At 46.8% G+C, this 19,243-nt stretch overlaps 1 protein-coding gene across 1 annotated transcript in view; it reads right to left on the bottom strand.

Moving 5' to 3' along the window:
• Positions 1-843: 843 nt before the first annotated feature.
• LOC311615079 (mucin-13-like) overlaps positions 844-19,243 on the bottom strand; it is a gene marked incomplete at its 5' end in the record, with an annotated part of 30,731 nt that continues 12,331 nt past the window's right edge. The window contains 10 exons of the mRNA XM_084870275.1: positions 844-2,047; positions 3,683-3,899; positions 6,307-6,388; positions 7,871-7,908; positions 8,547-8,676; positions 9,042-9,167; positions 11,685-11,845; positions 13,640-13,695; positions 15,801-15,907; positions 18,838-18,951. Coding sequence (XP_084726401.1) covers positions 3,683-3,899; positions 6,307-6,388; positions 7,871-7,908; positions 8,547-8,676; positions 9,042-9,167; positions 11,685-11,845; positions 13,640-13,695; positions 15,801-15,907; positions 18,838-18,951 — 1,031 coding nt within the window. The 3' untranslated portion in view covers positions 844-2,047. The remainder of the gene's footprint in view (positions 2,048-3,682; positions 3,900-6,306; positions 6,389-7,870; positions 7,909-8,546; positions 8,677-9,041; positions 9,168-11,684; positions 11,846-13,639; positions 13,696-15,800; positions 15,908-18,837; positions 18,952-19,243) is intronic.

Below are 19,243 nucleotides of genomic sequence, written 5' to 3'. Positions count from 1 at the left end.
CCTCCGTCTTGGAGATCCTGGATGAGCCCCCATATGTAATGCCCAAGTGTCATAAACCCCAAAGACTACCAGGGAGCCAAATTGGATACAATTGCAGAAAGCCTGTATTTATTTCAGACTAGTCCGAGCTCAGTCCCACTTACACCAGCGAGGGCATGGCGAGAAAGAGAAAGAATTTAACATATCAATGGGTTTTATAGGGAGGCTGGTGCCACTACCTTGGCTGACCTGATTGGTTGGGTTAGGGCTAGGGTCAAGTTACCCTGCCCTCTCACCCCGCCGTGCCCTCTCATCCCATCCTGCCCTCTCAGTTTGGCCTGGTTATATACTCCGGACCCATATTCCCATGGTTTCCTCAGCTCTGTCTTCCTCTTCGTCAACTCAGCAAAACGGGAGCAGTTCGAGGCTTCACCTCCTCTAGCCCATTCTCCAGAAGAACGCGTTTCTCTTCCTCCAAGTCTCCTGCCCCAGTCTGGACTTCATTCTAATTACATCCATTTATGTCATGTAATTCCCTCTTCAGTCAGTCACTCTAGCAAGGGGGAATAGGATTCTGCTGATTGGCTCAGGCTAACCAAAGCCCGCCCCTGGGAGCTGAGGCTCCAATCATTCCCACTGGAAGGGCTTGGCTGTTTCCTAATGGGAGGGGAGTGGGATGTGCACCAGGAAGCAGCTGAAAGCATCTACTATCAGTTTAAAAACACCTTGGGTCATCCCACAGCCCCTGAGGAGGACAGCAGGTGTCAGGCTGGTGTGCCATGTATCATGGTTGCTACTGCAAGTGAGACTGACAGCAGTGTGTGCAGCACCAAAAGCTCCGATCACAAGGGACACAAAGAAGGATGCCATCTAACAAAGACATTTTATTTGTTACCTTTCACATGAACAGTCAACCACAAACAATAGTAACAACAAATAAAAATAACTTGCAAGGGCACCAGACATCAGACATACACAAGGACGCTGCTGACATTAAAGACAGGCCATGCTAGAGGTGGCTTCTTGGGTGTGTGGCAGCCACAGCTAGGCCTCTGTCGCCAGGGAAGGCGGAGGCCTCAGTGAAGGGCCTCTGGAACCCCCATCACAAGGCTGGATATCCGGATCCAGAGCACAAGCTCTCCCACCATCAGCCAGTCAGGATGTCTGCAATGTCAATGTGTCTTCAAGCTCTTTCCCCTGAGGTTTTTGTCTTCACACCTTCCCCTGGGCTCTGGGCCTTGAATAGTGACTAGAGGAAGTGCCCATTTGCTCACTGACAAGGGGAAGCTGAGGACGAAGGCAACCTGGGCACCTTGCCCTCACTTATCTCCCAGTCCAGCTTCCTTCTGCCCCTGTCCCTCCTGCTCCTGCTCATGACTTTTCTCCCTGCCGCTCTCACCTACTGGCATTTCAAAAACTCGACAATGCACCCCTTGATGGACACTGCTAGACCAAGCCTTACAATTCACAAAAAGGTCCTGTGTTCCATCTCTCCTCCAGATATCTGAGACATGTCTGTTTTCTGTCTTCTTGGTGTGAGGCCATGTCACAGGCACTGGCAATTCAAGAGCAATGCAATCCCTACAGCTGAGGGATAGAAGAACCTTGCAGGTGGTGTCTTCCAATGGCACCCCCACAGCTGCTGTGTGAGCATCTCCTAGAAGTGGGTCACTCATCCACAGGCTATCAACTCAAGAGCAACATTTCCTCAGGAGTAAACAATCTTGGGAACTTTCCTCTAGATTGGAAATGGTTATTGTTGTCCACCAGGAAAAAAAATACATATACCAAACAACAAAACCCTAACCATTGTACTGATGGGAGAAAATCAACTGTATTAGAAGTGCTAATAGCATCTGAGTGTTTTTAATTTCATAGGGACTTAGATAGCAAACAAGCTGTCGTCATTGCCAACATTCCCAACTTCCACTCAGAGGCTGGATGTCAGGTGGGAGAACAATACCAGGCCAGGTCTTCACTGCTCTTCACGGCTCCACCAGTCTCTTAGTCAAAGAAAAGCTCAGACACTGAGTTACGGGCCCTGGATGGTTCCAACTGTTTTACCTTCCTAGACAAAAAGAGAGAAAGAAAAACTCTTAGAAAGGTAGTGTCCCAACAGAAACATGAGGAAATTTAGATGCATAAATTATTAACATTATTCTGATGAACATTCTTTGAATACTATTTTTAATCTAGAACCTGTCACTGTGTGAGATCTTTGTCCTGTGAGCTAGGATGGGTTTTGCCCATTTCATAGGTGAGAAAACAAATGAACTTGTCTGAGACCACAGAACCAGTAATGGGAAGGGCAAGGCTTTGAACCCAGGTCTGGCTGACTCTTAATCCCACACTTATTCTACCATGAAAGGACTCTCTTTAGAGGTTATACTTAAAGTGAGGGCTCCACTGATAAGGAGGAGAGGAGGTCTCTAATGAGTTTGATGTTTTGTGTTCACCTTAGGTGGGGCCAATAGGCACTCCTCAAGGACATCTGTTTGTGGCTATTGCTGGCTAGCCCGCATCTGACCCAACATGGTGCCTATGGTTCAAGTCATCACATTAATCACTTGGATTTCCTTGGTAAGGAAAGTTGATGCACAACATAAATCACAGGATTTGAAAATAAAATGCACGTTTCCCCAGCATGCTTAGATCCTCAAAGGGCAGTGTGCTCCCCTGGGAAGCCGCAGAGGTGAAATGTCCCCACAGAGACCTCGGAGCCTATGCCTGCCCACCTCAGCCCCTCCACCCACTCTGGATCCTCCTCCTTTATCCTCTATTTATCTACTCCTCTGGATATGCCTCACCCTAACCCTTTCTTCTTTCCCTTGCACCCCTTGCCATTCCTTTTTAGCAAAAAGAAAAGTATAATTTTTTTCCTTGCCTTCATTTTTCTGGCTCTTCTCTGCCCTCCCCTCCCCCACTCCCGTGTCCTCCTCCTTCACCATCTCTCCTCTGTCCATCTCAGTCCCTTGGTCACTCTCTCCATGAGAATCGCCTCTTACAGGCTTCCTTCTTTCAGCATTTGCTTTGGATCAATTACACTGAGCAACACCAGCTACAAATCGAATGAGTACAAGCCATTCATTCTCCTTGACAGACCTTCCCTGGGAAATATAGGACCGCCAGCCAAAAGCACCTTTTCTCTTTAGAAAGTGATCAGCTCAGTTGGTTGAGCTGGTCCCATGCCCTGAAAGTGGTCAGGTTGCCTTGAAGTCAGGTGGGGGGCAGGAAGTGGGGAGGGGTCACATGGTCTGATTGGAAAGGATCCACAGAACCATGTTTACCTCCAACAGTCCTCCTCAGGCCCTCTGGCCTGTGTCCTGGGTCCTTAAACAGCCTGGGAATTGTAACACCCCCACAAAACCACAGGGGTCATAACCACAGAAGCTTGCAATTTCAAGGGACCTTAAGGGAATCTAAATTAAGCTTATTATTATTATTATTGTTATTTTGTTGTTGAGGAAATAGTTGGTGAAGGAATTAAGAGATGTAGCTAAAGTCACAAAGATGGTCAGTGTTAGGGACCAAATGGTGGCTATTTACAACAGCAGAGAGCTTCTTCTGCTCTTTTTCTTTTGATAAAAAAAAAAAATAAAAGGCCCTTGAGGCAGCCAGAGCTTGGTGAACATACACCAGCCAAATCCCTACTCTGCTCTGGGGCCTTACACTCAGGAAGGCCAAACCAAGCCCAGGGATTCACCTAGTAGTCGGGGCGGGGCATGCTTCTCTGTACGTAGGGATTCTGCGAGTGCAAGTAGGGGTTCTGCGAGGGGCCATCCTCCTTGAGGGTGGCTCGGATTTTAGGGAAGATGCTCCCTTCTGCTCCGAGATTTGTGAAGCCTGTTGTCATCATTCTATGACTCTGAAGGTCGTCCTCAATCAGGTTCTGTTCTTCAACACTCTTAGTCTTCTTTGATCTGTAATTAGTAACGGGAATTAGGATCTGACAATAGCAGAAAGTTCCTGAAAGCAAATGTTAATGCCAATACTCTTTTTTTTAATGTTTTAAAATTTGCAAATATTTTAAAATTTACATGTGAATTACCAATATATACATATTGTAAAGTTCTCATACATCATCACCCAGATTCCCCACTTGTTAACATTTCTGAACCATTTAGGCCTAAGTCGCAGACCTTATGTCCTATTACCTATAATATTTCAGTGTAGAGTCAGTAGGAAGTCTAAGGACTGTCTCCTCATAAGATTCACGTGACCATCAAAACCAGAGAGCTAACAGGGATCCAACATTACCATCTAATTCCACCAGGCCACATAGATATCGCTAATGTTAGTATTCTTAAGTGTCCTTTTGAATTATTTATGGAAATAACAATAGAAGTCAAAGAGGAAAGATGGTTTGTGATACATTTTTCCATTCAAGCAAAGTCTATGTCTATAGAAGCACCTCAGTGAAGGAAACAAGTTCAAGGTATACAGGTCTCACTACCTTTCCGTATTGGCCTCTCGGGGATAAGCATTTCAAGCCAAGTGAAGGGCTTGCAGGTGAAGGCGGCATCTGCCCCAATTCACCCTGATCGTGACCCTATTCTTCCTTCTGTCCCTCGGGCCACAGACCTGTCCCTGCAGTGCCCTAGACCAGTGGTCGGCAAACCTCGGCTTGTGAGCCACTGTTTGCCGCTCTGTTGACTAATGAGTTTGCCGACCACTGTCATATACTACCCTTTACCTCTTTGCACACAATATGCCACAATTGCCTAATCCTCACAGCTTCCAACTACACGGTAACATTGAGAATAGTCTCAGTGGTCGGCAAACTCATTAGTCAACAGAGCGACAAACCATGACTGTCGAGCCGCGGTTTGCCCACCATTGCCCTAGACCAGTGTTTTCCAAACTTTTGACATATGTGTACCCCTTCCATAATTTTCGTAATGCTAAGTACCCCTCGTACTCATGAGAACGTAGAATTAGGCGCAGCTAAGCACGGTGCAGTGCATATCCCCACCAAATTCTTCCCCCACCCCTGGGGGTACGCATACCACACTTTGGGAAACACTGCCTAGATGGTAGGACTGGGATTTGGGGAGAGCTGCATCCAAGATGCCCACAGGGCCCTCCCAGGATGACAGTCACTCCTCCTCTGTCATTGAGAATGTCCTAAGGAAAGACTCACTCACTCTGGATCCTAAAGGCCAGCCCAGCCCACGATAGAGCTCCTGCCCTCTGACAACTCCTGTCTCAGGGGCCTGAGGAGAGGCTGCCTTCCCTTCAAAATGGCCAAGAAGTACCCCCTGTGGTGTGTTCCCAAGAACCAGGAATCTGAGGCTGAGTGAAGAGCACACAGGAAGAAGGGGGCATGGCTGTCCCGGGCCACAAGGTTCCACAGCAGCCCCAGCGGGCCCTGGAGGCCCAGCACAGAGAGCTGGTCTTCTCTTAAGAAAGGAGGAGACAGCTGTGGGCCGTGATGGGAATGTTCCGGCTCTCTGCCTGGAAAAGGGACGGATCCAGTCCCAGTCCCAGCTTTTTGTCCTTATAATGGTCTCTGGGGGAGAGGTAATATCAAAGTGAAATTTTTAAAAAGGGAAAAAAACAAAATATTCTAGGAACCTATGAATCTACGTATCCTCACACGTTAGAGTGCAAAAATACTTTGCCAAAATGTAAGGTATGAGCTAAATGTTCTTTTTAAAAAGTAGATTGTTTCCTGTTTAAGTGGCTCACCACCTGGCACATTTAGAATGGACTGGATGGCCCTCGTCGGTTTGGCTCAGTGACTAGAGTGTCAGCTCTCAGACTGAAGGGTCTCAAGTTTGATTCCAGTCAAGGGCATGTACGTTGGTTGCAGGTTCCCTGACTCTGGTTGGGGTGAAGCAGAAGACAACCAGTCGATGTGTCTCTCTCATAACATGTTTCTCTCTGTCTCTCCCTCTCCCTTTCGCTCTCTCTAAAAAAAAAAAAAAAAAAAAAAAAAAAAAAAATCAATGAAAAAAATATCCTCAGGTGAGGATTAACCAAAAACACAAAAACCAAACAAACAAGAATGGAATGGTTAATAGCATTCTCTCTCCCTGTTAAAGAAGGGTATTTAGGGTATCTAATTACTTGTAGAATAAATGAGTGGCAGGTTTTTCGGGTGGTTTTATTCTGCTCCTTTAGACCCTTCTCTGTTTTTCAGACTTCCTGCAATGATCATGTAGAGCTTATGTAATCAGAAGGTAAGAAAAAACGTCCCATGGTTTTAGAGAAGCCTCGCTCATGTCCGTCCCTGCTCTTGCCTGGGAAAGGCTGTGTGTGTTTTGCAAACCAGAGTGTGATGCCAGTGGTGCTGTGCCCCAGGACAGGGACACTTCCATTCCATACCTCAGGATGATAACTGTAATCACCAAGCCAAGGATGAGGATGCCAGCAATGGCGCCCACGATTGTGAGAATCAGCTGAAATTCTGGAAGGGAACAGAGAAGATTAGAGCAGTATCCTACAAGCAAGCCCTCACTGTCTGTCTCCTGCACAGGTGCATGTGCTCCGGGGGCTCACCCAAGCAGGCTCTCAGCTCTGACCCCTCTGGAGTCAGCTTGGATGGGTTCCTCACCTCTACCCCCACCTCCAAACCCCAACCGTATCTGCAGAATTCAATCAGAAGAGGAAGCTTTTCCAGATAAAAGACCAGAAACGCAAAGGTGGCCATGGAGGCCAAAAGCTTTGTGGGGGATGGGATCTCAACCGAGGACCACACTGAGCTCTGCTGCCTTTGGCTGCCCACCACACCTGACCTGGACGATAAGCGGGGGACCCAGTAGGTTGGAATTAAGTTGTCACTCATAGAGGAGATAGGCAATGGCCTGGGAGAACCGGTGAGGGGAGAGACTGCAGGTTCATTACCACTCCTCCCTCTCCAGATCCGTTGTCTAGCTGAGCTCTTGCAATACGGCTTTGAGATGGCCGGTAAGTGTAACAGTAGATTTCAAACATATTTGAAAAACACTGTTATATATCCCGTGAATAATTCCTATGTTTGACTACATGTTGAAGTGATACCATCTTAGATATATGGAGTGAAATAAAATGTCATTAAAATCCATTCGTCTTTACTTTTAAAAATTTGCTTAGAGTTTTACAATTTGAAATTAAATAGGATGCTCACATTATGTTTCTATTAGATAGTGCTGCCTTGTATCCTTTCTCTCTTTGCAACATGACTGTCATGTATGCCTTTGCCTGCGGCCATAGACCATTACACCTCCACGGTCACCCAGCCTGATCTTCTCACTGCATAGGTATGGACACCGAAAGCTCAGCAGGAAGTATTCTGTTCTGCCAGCAAATATGTAGAAACTGAGAGCATTTCTTATCACTAACTTTGGATCTCATCTCGGATCCTTTTGTAAAATTTTAAATATAAAATAATTTAAAATATACTAGTGAAGTTAGCATTGTCCCAACCTGGTGGGTGTGAGGGGTGGGAGGAAACAAAGCCATTGAATTTGCAACAACAGATCCCAAACTACTAAGTAGCTCTGGAAACTAGCTCAGCATTGAAATGTCTGGCGTTTAGTTCTCCTCTCCCACAACCACAAGTGTGTGTGGAACACACTGGTCTTTTGTCCTTTCTGGTAGCAGAAAACGCATCATCGTTAAGCGACTGTGGAAAATGGAGAGGACAGTAGGGTGCCCGTGGCTGACTGGGAACTGGTCCAGAGGTGCCTGCCCACCTCTGGGGCCCAGCTCTGTGGTTTCCCACAGCAGAGGGGCTGCTGCCTGGGACCGGCAGGCGGGATGGGCTGGCACCACCCTGAGGACATGCTGTAGGCAGGTCCCTCCCAGTCTGTGATGGAGCCAGAGGCTGTGGGGGGCCAGGCTGAGTTTTGACTGGGATTAATGTGTGTTTTTCAGGTGCTTAGCAACAAAGCAAGACTTTTCTACTCACCGTCTTCACAGTTGACTCCACTGTAGCCAAATGGACACCTAAGATACAACACATGACAGGAGACCATGGTAAAGATCGTGTGGGAGCGTGTCAGAGTTCCCTCCCCGCCCCACATCTTACTTTCCACCGTTCTCTCGTCTTCCCCTCCCTTGTTCTTTCTCCTCTTTCTCTCTCCTTCCTGACACTCCCATTCTCCCGATGAGCATCCTCCATGGAGCTCTAGAAGGTTGGGGGTGTGGGGGAGGTCACATAATCTCAGGTGGTCTCATTTTCTACTGACCGAATACTCCATCCCTGGATCTCCGGGAATATTCAGCAATCCCAGGGGAGTGGAACCCAAGAGGCATGGAGCAGAGTGCGAACCCCTCGGGCTGGGAGGCCATGGGTTTCTGCACGTATTTGCTGCCCCTTGAGCTGAAGAAAAGAATGGATATGCTCTCAGCTTCACTTTCCTCACCTGCAAATGTTCCTGACGGTGCTGTTGTATGAGAACCTCCCAGCACATGGCTCTAGAGCAGTGGTGTGCAACCTCATCAGTCAACAGAGTGGCACCTACTGACTAACATAAGGATTCCAGCTCCCTGACCCTAAGCCATGTTGCAAGCCCTGTCCTTATCCCCTACCCCATACATCAGCTCCAGCCATGGCAGGATAGAAAGAGGATGGTTTCTCTTACGCTTGGCAGCTCCCCTGGGCATCCTTCTGGTAGCCGGAGAGGCACAGGCATTCAGGGCTCTCACCACTCCGCACCAGGCACTGCATGTTGTGCTCTGCGTTGCAGTTATCGGGACACTTTGGACCCAAAGCTTCAAAACAGAGTGAATTCCAGGTCACCTTCAGAACCAACTTCTTTAACCCCAAAGTGATATGTCAGGCAATGCAATTTTTTTCACATTTCATTTTCTAGGCAAAATGAGGTGTACTAGATGGGTACTAGACTTATAGGGTGCTCCTGGGCTGTGCACAGGGTGTGCCCTGAGAAGCTGCCCGCAGGCCACCGCACCAGCACTCGGCCAAGCCCCCACTTCAGACTTGTGTCTAGAGCCAAATGTCACAGCCCTCGCACCTGAGCTGCACCTGGACACGTGAGCAGGAGAGTCTGTGTTTTGCAGATGGGACAGGAGAGCGGGCAGGGCTGTGCAGAACATTTAGAAGCACAGGGGATACTTACGAAGACACAAAGCGGTCTGTGGGTTGGGCCTTGATAGCCCATCTTTGCACTTGCACTGTAAGAAGTTCCTGCAGTCGTCTTGGTCATTCGCCTTCTTACAACCGTAGAATTCACATCGATCTTGTGCTGAGGGGCACAGGTAATTCCAAAATATATGTGTTGTTATAACTGTCTTTTAATAGTTTTGGGATCTAACAAATGAAAATCTGGGATTCTAAAACCCGACTCCCCAATCCTCTCTTCCATGATGATTTCCTTACATTATTCAATTCTAATTAATTGCATCGAAAGCAATGCAATTATGTTCCAGTTCAAGATACCTTCTGTACCTCGCTCGATGCTGGGTTCCACAAGGGGACTTTTGGGTCCCATCTTTGTAGAATGACATGCTTGAACCCATAGAGAGTTGTTCCAAGCAACTCATAATCCAGATTTTAAGTGCAATAGAACATTAGGGGCTTAAGTTGCTAAAGGTAACATCATGGAGATGGGAACTGAGCTGCCTTGAAAGGGAGGGAAGATTTGAACAGACAAAGGAGAGGCAAAGTCTTTCTAAGTAGAGAAAACAAAGCATGAGCAAAGAATTCTTGTTTGGGAGTAGTGCTGTTGTATGTGAGTAGGGGAAGGGCAGTGTGGTAAAAGGGGAAAAGAATAGAAAATTCTTGGGTATGCCATTTGGGTTCTTGGCTATGGGCTCTCTCTGTTCAACCATTTGCTTTTGGAATATGAGAACTAAGTGATAGCCAGATAGAGAGGAGTATGACTTTGACAGAGTAAAAATTGGAATGTTCAGAAGGGAACAAGGTGTAACTCTGTGGCAGGAGACTTGGAAGATGAATGCAACTCGAGAATGTTAGAAGCTCTGAAGATGTCATTCTAACTGTGCAGTTGCTAAATGAGCTGTAAAAAGAAAATGTGTGTCAGGGAATAGAAACTGGCATGGTTTGCAGAGGAAGCTGTCACATGAGACATAAAACAAAAACAAAACAAGCAAACGTGGAAAGAAGGTTCCAAAACCAAAGACAGAATATTAAAAGTGTGAGAGGAAGGCTAGAGTCCCCAAAGAGCTCCATAAGCCAAACACAAAACTACAACAAAATCCAGTAGCAAAGAGCAAAGGGATGAAGTGGGAAAATGGGTAAATGAATGGAGGGTTGTGTGTGTGTGCATGTGCATGCGTGTGTGTACACATGTGTTTTCCATGCTATAGGGACTCAAGGAGAGGCCAGGCCTGCTTGGTGTAATGTTGATGGAAAACATAAGACGAACAGAATGACTCCCCAACTACTATTCACTCCAGTCTTCCTGCCAGAAAATGACACTTAGACGGAAAGAGTTGAATGGACATGGCTGGCGGGACTGCAGCCCAAGGAGAGCGGACAGCAGGAGGAGCGCCCATCCCTTCCGGTGGGCTTTAAATGTCTCTTCATAGAGCATTTACACTCCAGGTCCTGAGAGAATAGTCAGGGTCTTTGTGAAATCTTGAAGAAAGAGCAGAGGTGCTGGAAAGCCATACATGAACAGGACTTATTTATATTTTCAGAAAGAGAAGTTTGGGACCCTAGGTCAAGGAGGTTACAACCATTACAAAGAGACTAGAGAGTTTTAGAAACATCAACGAAAAAGACGAGGGAGGCAACAAATGAATTGGGAGTTTGATTGGGGGGAGGGGCGCAGGGGGAAGAGGACGAGAAAGTACCCGTGTCAAATGCTGCAGACAAACCAACTATGTCTTGGCAGACGCCTTTGGACTTGGCAGCCAGGACTGAGAATCAGCTGCACAATGCTTCCACCATGGCTGGCATCTCTGAGATGGGGAACTTCTGATGACTGCTGTCATGGGGTCAGTTTGCTCGTGCGTTCCTGGACCCGTGCCCTTCTAGGGCCTGACACACTGCTCTTGGTCATGTGAATTGCTTTGGCCACCACGACAGCTAAGCAGCAATCTGAGAAATACCTATGCATTGAAACTTACCCTCTCGCTGCCTTTGAAACGCTGAAGGGTGAGAGACCATGTGGAGCAGAGACAAACCATCCCGCCGAACCACCTTAGATCAGTCAGCCCCAGCTCACCCACCCAGCACTAACAGCAATTGCTTACGTGAGCCCAGCAGAGATCAGCCACGGCTAGCCTAGATCAGCAGAACTGGCCGGCTGGGCCCCGTCCAAGTTCTGTCCCACAGAATGATGGCATTACAAGAAGTAAATAAGCCACTAAGTTTTGGGGTGGTTTGTAACACAGCAAAAGTGAATTGTTACAGCAAGGCTATGAGTTTGTGTATCCGCCTAAAGGGGAAGCAGTGTAGGTAAAATCGCTCTAATCTCTTGGAAAGCTATAACTTGGGATAAAGTCCTCTTGTTTCACCTTGCTTCCTCTTTCCCTGTCCTGAGACTATTTGTGCAAGACTACCTTCCGAAAAGAGAAACAAACTGGTCAGTTTGAGGAGCTGAGAGTTAGAAAGGAGTAGAAAGCAAGTGAGAGGAGAAAGGGAGTAAGAAAGGACATGTAAAAAGCCCATTCTTGGAGATCTGTAGATTCAGTTATTCAATTCCTCTTGCCCCCTTCTTACATATAATGGGAAAGTTTACAAAATGGTAGGTAGGTGTTCAGGTAAACTTCGAATAAAATTATTTCATACTTACTAGCATAGTCTGAAACATTAGGGTTGTTTTTAATTGCTTTATCAATTGCGCTAGATACGGTCATCTCATTTACTTTTGAATTTTCTGCAAAAAGGTTTACTACTGTTACATCAACAAGCTTGTACCCAGCACGCATTTCAGATCTTGCTGAAGCAGGTATCCTAAAAATGAAATGAATTCGTCACTTGAGGAACTTTACACTAGCATCAACAAATTCTTCTTTGAAATTCCCATCCTCCCAAATCTCCCAGATACAGCCATAATTAGGGGCCTAATAAGGAGCCTGGGGTTGTAACAAGATAGCAATTTATAGGCCCAGAGTTCTCTGCTCAATGAGTGTTCAGAGGAAATCTATGGCTAAAGCAATATCCCACTGGAGGATCCTTAGAAAAATTGTGCCGATCAGGTGATCCCAGGTATACCAATGAGGTAACCAAAGTTCAGAGAGGTTAAAACAACTGCCCATCCACGCAGCCAGGAAATGCCAAGACCAGGATTCAGGTTTGTCTGAAGCCATCCCCACCTCACTTACCCAGCCATGCTGAAAGCATGCCCTCCCTGTTGTCCACTAAACCAAAGCAAACGCCCCAAAACCGTGGGTGCCAGCCCTCCAGCAGCTGTCCCCTGTGAACCTCCAGCTTCAGAGCCTCTGTGTCAGGGCCCTGCCTCTCTGCCTGGTGCCTGCCCCTCGCCACTTGGCACTGTGCCCCCCATTAGGCTGCCTGCTGGTCTCCTGGCTGCCAATCACACTTGCCCCTCATTCACCATCAGTTCAAAACTCACCAAGGTCAGGAGGCTTTCTCTGAATTGTATGCATAAATATACACTGTACTGTATTCTGCCAAGAATGTGACAAAGCTTATAGAGATAGATGCAATAGTCAAACTATAAAATATGAACTCTTTTGGAGACAGGGTGTAAGCTGACAAGGTCCTTGCATTCGAGGGGGCTAGCAAGGCTGGCCCCCTACCCACGCAGTTTTCCCAGGCTTGTTTGGATGGCTCCTATCAGTAGAATGAGAGCAACCTTGCATGGCTTGCCAAGAAGTCTGTAACTATTTACTGAGATTTGCTATACCAAGAATTTGTCTTTCTGCTCTGTCCCTTAGGAGGAACAAAGAATACATTCCTCTTGATATACCTCCTATTCAGTGTTTTATGTATAAAAAGCATTGCACAGTTAATAAACTTGCTACAGTCCGTCAATGGCTACCTGTAGTCCTCCCGACCCCACTTGCCTGTCTTTCTTTCTCTTCTCAATTCCCACCTCCCTACCTTAGCCCAGTTCAATCATCAGGCTGGCCCTGGCAGAACTCATTAGGGCTGCTGTTCCTGCACAACTTCATTCATCTTAGAGCATCCTTTCCTCGGGCTGCAGCACCTGTGTATGAATGTGCTTCCGAGAAGGCTGATACAGAACCGCTAACTTCTTGAGAACCCTTTGCCTCCTTGTGGCCTGAATAGCCCTCTACACTGGTCACTGCAGATTGGTGTGCTCACAAGTGCTTGTCTTTGCTGCAGGAACAGCTCACTCCTGGTTCTTCAGTAGCCGCAGGTGGGATGTGGGTGCTGTCTCCCTCACTCCCCCATCCGAGGGAAGAGATGACCATAAGCCACTTGTCCTTTTCCTGGCCCTCCTGGACTGCACATCCCGGGGATTGACCAGGAGCGGTTTGTTGGCCAGGGGGTCAAGCCGAACCAGCATTTCCAGGTGATGCCCTGGACCATGCATGCACATTGCTGACTTGCCAATCACAGACAGCATCTTGCTGTCCCCATTGCTACCCTCTGCCCGTCCACACCAAGGCCAGTGTGACATCAGGCTGACCACCTCTTCCTGACCTGTGACTCCCCGCTGGCGGCCTTAGTGCGGCACAGGGAACTCAAGAGAGGATGAGAAGTCAAGCAAATGCACACCCGCCTCCAAAGTACCCCACCGGTCTATAGCAGCCTTACCTCACTTTATGAATCACCGTCTGTCCAAACTCCAAATTTACAAATGCACCATTAAACTGTGGCAGAGAAGAACAAATTTAGTAACAACTATACAGAGGCAGGGAAAGTGATACTGAATCTAGGTTTTAACACAAATACATTTCTGAACTTCTGTATATAAATACACATGGTTCATCAGAGGAAATTATTTACTCTTGATATGCTCTCTAACACCTTTCAGTAAAGTCTGCTGTAAAATGGTAAGAATTTAATGCAAGTCAGGATTCCAGCTTTTTTTTTAATCCAAGAAAAAGCTGGAAACCTAAAAAAGCAAAATCAATGACCATACTCTTAAAAATTAAGGTGACTAACTTATTACCCTGTTTCCCTGAAAATAAGACAGGTCTTATATTAATTTTTGTTCCCAAGGATTTGCTAGGTCTTATTTTCAGGGGATGTCTTATTTTTCCATGCGCTAGGTCTTATTTTCGGAGGATGTCTTATTTTCGGGGAAACATGATAGGTTTGTCTGTTTAAAGTCACGGGAAAGTTTTGCGTATTTATTAGACTTATCTATTCGCCTGCTCCCTGCATGCATCAATTCACCTAAGGGACACTTCTTCAAGTTGCCTGCAAGGCAAGTACACCAGGGGTGAGAAGGCAGGCGCTATCCCATCAGGCCTGCCTGGCCGCCACTGCACAAGTCAGCCAGCAAGAGCAGAGAAGGCAAGTATAAGGTCAGACAGATCTGAGTTCAAATCCCAACCTTCTCCCTCATCAGCCTGGTGACCTTCAGTGGGCCACTTCACTTTCCTGGCCCTTGACTGCCTAATCCACAAAACAGGCAGCACAGTATTCTCTCCCCCAGGGGGCTCTTTTGCGAATTAGAAATATTACACATGCAACGCCAGGTCCCGCATGCAACAGGGCAACTCCACATCAGGGACTATCCATTTGTTGTCCAGCTGGGTAAAGCAATGGATCCTGGGAAACTTCTCAAGGTCTGAGCTGGGACTGCCCCAGCTACCAAGTCTGCTGAGAGGTAAATTGTCTCTACAGATGTTCCTATCTCTCGGAGTTGCAAGGGAGTTCTGGCACATCCCCTTTGGATTAACAGCCTCTTGGAAATGATAAGAACGCTCTCTCCCCTTCCTGGTGTCCCTGGGGCCATCAAGACCTGACTGAGACCGAGTCCCTAAGCTGGAGGGGCCTTTTGGTGGCCTCAGTGGCCAGTGCTCGGTAAAATCCAGGCACATGTGAAAATCCAGGGCTCTCCAGAAAGAGGAGCCCCTTGACGTTGCCTTCTTCCACGTGCTGACTCTCATCCAAGCTGGCAAATGGGAACGTGGACCAGAATAAGAGGAGACGTCACGGGCAGCTTTCCCATCAGGCTCAGGGGGCATGACCGGGGCCAGGGCAGCCAGGGGTTTTATCCCAGCAGCGCCCGGCACCAGCTGTTTCATCCTGGGTACTAGTTCTCTCTGTACAATCTGTCAAGTCGTTTGGATACTCTTTCTTTATATGTTATCAATTCTAATAGCAAAACTCTTTCATAACGATGTAATTCCAAATGGAAGTATATCATGATAAAATATGGCCTTAGTCTTCATGGTAAAATCTGGCTACACTTAGAGAGACACTGGCGGGATGCCCCCCGCAAGTCCCTCCAGGACCCACGCTGTGGCCCTGATGTGGAGATCTCGCGTGGATGCAGTCGCTCACGATAACCACGACGGAAAGGAGCAATTGTGCGCCCTGGCGTTTTGAACAATAGGGAGAAAAAGGACCAGATGTGCCTCCAGATGGAGTTCCTCTTCCAGGTGTTAAAAAACTCACACTAGTTCAGAAATGTATGCAAATTGGAATGGGAGAAAGAAAAAAAAAAAAGCAACATCTTTAAAAGGTTTTCTCTTCAATTCTGTGGAAATAAGGCATTTTAAAACATCATTATAAACATTCTAAGAGCTTATGTAACGACCCGTGTGGCAGGGCTGGAGCGAGGACTTTGGGGAGGCCCAGTGTCCAAGGAAGGGACCAGGGACTCAGGACAGCTGCTGTTCACCAACCAGTGAGAGTGCATTTCGCTACCTGAACAACCACTGGAACAGCTGTACCACCTGAGTATCAGCGCTATGCTCTGCGACTCAGTGTTACACAGGAAGGAAGGTTGGAAAATACTTACAAATGTCATAGTATCCATATATAAGTTTTCATAGGCCACCGACTTTTCATCTTGCAAGTCAGATGTTTCTGACACGTTTACTTTAATCGTTCCGGGAAAAACCTTTCCTGAAATTCAAGCAGAATCTCTCTGTGATGTTTAATGTAAAGAGGGTAATTTTCACTTTTTTAAAAAACATACTATAAAAAAATTCTAAGCAGTATGATGCTGTGGCAGGAAGCCTGGAAATGCGATCAATGCTACCCCAAATCCTACCCAACCTAACACAACCATTTTTCTCTTTGGTATAAGGTATCCCCGACTTTTCAGAAGTTCGCTATAGCCGAAACCAGTTTGGCTCAGTGGATCGAGCATCGGCCTGCGGACTGAAAGGTCTCAGGTTCGATTCCGGTCAACGGCATGTTCCTTGGTTGCGGGCACATCTCCAGTAGGGGGTGTGCAAGAGGTAGCTAATGGATGATTCTCTCTCATCAATGTTTCTAACTCTATCCCTCTCTCTTCCTCTCTGTAAAAAATCAATAATAATAATAATAAAAAAGTTCACTTTATGACACTTCACTTTGACAAAAGGCCTACCTACATCAGGACCTGTTTCGTGAACAAAAAGAAACCCTAAGAGGATTTTTGCTATTATTAAAAAAAAGGTGAAAATGAAAAATAGTGTTGTGCATTTTAAGTAATGAATTAATTTGTTAATCCTCACCCGAGGGTATTTCTTTTCCATTGATTCTTAGAGAGAGTGGAAAGGTGGGGGAGTGATACGGAGAGAGAAACATCGATGTGATAGAGAAAACACTTCAGTTCAGAGCTGGGGATCAAGCCTGCAACCATGGTATGTGGCCTTGACCTGAATCAAACCTGTATCCTTTCAGTCCTCGGGCTGATGCTCTAACCCCTGAGCAAACCAGCAGCGGTCAGCATTTTGCAGCAAGCTGCTATAGAGTCAGTGCACACCCTGAGCAGTGAGCGTGGCCCACCAACTCTTTCCCTAGAAACACCCCTCAGCATCCCGGCACCAAACTGCCAGAGCTCTGCATGGTGTCTGCGCTTCATCTCTATGTATTTTGTGCTTTGTTAGCAGGATGTCTCCTGAGGTAATTGCTTCTTCATGTTGCACCATTTCGGTGTACAAAAGGTTTCAGTGGCAAGCTCTACTTTCAGATAACGGGGAATCTGTATTTCTCCCAGCTCCTTTTTTTCTTATGCATAGTTTATATCATTATAATTCCAAGTTTATAGCGTGAATCTTCTCTACTTATATAGACTTACTTATATAATAAAAGGGTAATATGCTAATTAGACCTGGTTGACCAGACATCTTCAACTTCCTTCTGGACAAAGCCATGGTGGTGGGGCCAAGGCAGAGGTGGTTAGGGGCGATCAGGCTGGCAGGGGAGCAAGCAATTAGGGGGCAACCAGGTCAGTAGAGAGGGCAGTTAGGTGGTGAGAAAGCTGGCAGGGGGGGCAGTTAGGGGGGAACCTGGCCGGCAGGACCAATTAGGGGGTGACCAGGCTGGCAGTGGACCAGTTAGGGGGTGATCAGGCCAGCAGGAAACCAGCAAGGAGGAGATCAGGCTGGCAAGCAGAGGCAGTTAGCAGCAATTAGGAAGGCAGGTAGAGTGGTTAGGGGCAATCAGGCCAGCAAGCAGAGGCAGTTAGGGGGTGATCAGGCTGGCAGGCAGAGGTGGTTAGGGGTAGGCAGGCAGGCAGGCAGGTAGGCATGCGGTTAAGAACCAGCAGTTCCAGACTATGAGAGGGATGTCCAAGATTAGAGAGGATCAGGCCATGCTGAGGGACCCCCACTCCCATGCACGAATTTCATGCACCAGGTCTCTAGTTATTGAATAATAAGATTTTTATACATTTTTCCAAATTATTACCTGGTCTTTATAGCTATTATTTTTTAAAGATGAATAATATTCTGTGAAATATATGTTCCCTTCATCGATGTAGTTATTTTTATTTTTTGCTTTTTAGCACTTCTAATCACTTAAAAGAGGGGAGGTTGCAATGAACATATTCATGCCCACGCCTTTCTATATTTGGGGTCATTGACTTAGAGAGAATCCCTAGAAATGAGATTATTAACACAGAAAACAACATCCTTTCGGCTTTTGAAATACCTCTAAATCCCCGTGGCCAATATACTATGCATTTGTTTTCTATACAATTGATCTGCTCTGGCAAGGGGGGGATTTCTCATTCATGAAACATAGAAGTTTATTCCAGGAAACAGCCTTGGAAACTTCATAGCACCCAGCTGACCTAACCACAAAGGTGTACGTCAGGTTTATGGCCATTTGCTCCTAGTGTCCATTTCTAGACCTGAGAGGCTCTGACGTCTCTGAAAATGGGGTTTGCTTTATGGAGCCAGCGAACCCTAAGGCAGAGAACCAACCATGCCTTCTGACCACGTGGTTTTAGGCACTTCCCCTCATTCGGCCGCAGGGTCCCCACGTGACAGCACTACTTTGTACCATTGCTGTACCTTCTCAGGGCCTTCGACCACCTGTCACTCCCATTTTGTCCTCATGGCACCGTTCCCTTGGACAGGAAAAGTGAAGGGACACATCCACTCCCAGACCTCAGGACGAGCCCACAAACCTGACAGCCCATTTCCTCTCACACTTGCTTCCCCGGAGACAAAGGCAGGAGCCATCCTTCTAGTTTACTGGTCTTTGTTGCCTCCAAATGTTCCTCTATCTCTCCTATTCTGGAAGCTCTTTTGCCATTAAGTTTTCTATTTCCCTTCCTTTCTTCCTTCCTTCCTTCCTTTCTTTCTTCCTTCTTTTATTTTTAAATATATTTTTGTTGATTTCAGAGAGGAAGAAAGAGGAAGAGAGGGAATGATTAGAGGGAATCATTGATTGGCTGCCTACTGCATGTTGGATGGAGCGTGCAACCCAGGTATAGGCCCTTGACAGGAATCGAACCTGGGACCTTTGAGTTCACTCTATCCACTGAGCCAATCCAGCTAGGACCTATTCCACTTTAAGTATGAGATGCAGCTCTGCACGGTTCATCCTTTATAACTCACCTTTCTTGCATGTGGAAGAATTATAGTAATACCCATCAATACACAGGCAGAAGTGCTTATTATTCAGTTCCACACACGAAGCATCACTGCTACAGGAATCGTTTTTGCAGAGACCTGGAGATGGAGGAGAAAGAGGTGAAAACTCCACAGAACAACAAATAACAACCAGAAACACACTTTTCAATGTTCATGCCTCCCTCCTGGGAGCCTTCTATCCCTTGGTTGTGTTATTCCAGGGCACACCCTGAGAGGAGCCAGAAATAAATACATATTTCCTTATGTGTCTAGGGAGCTTGTTGCTGAAATTCTGGATCAGGTGCTTGTGAACAGCAAAGGTCAGAGCTTGGTGGCAAGGCTGTGCTCAGAGCAGTCTTCTAATTCCCAGGAGCCAGGAATCTCTGCACCT

The sequence above is a fragment of the Pipistrellus hanaki genome (assembly GCF_964339955.1).
Source record: "Pipistrellus hanaki genome assembly, chromosome: 2".
In the NCBI taxonomy this organism is placed as follows: Eukaryota; Metazoa; Chordata; class Mammalia; order Chiroptera; family Vespertilionidae; genus Pipistrellus; species Pipistrellus hanaki.
Note: the sequence above shows the minus strand (reverse complement) of the source record. Positions and strands in the feature narration are given on the sequence as shown.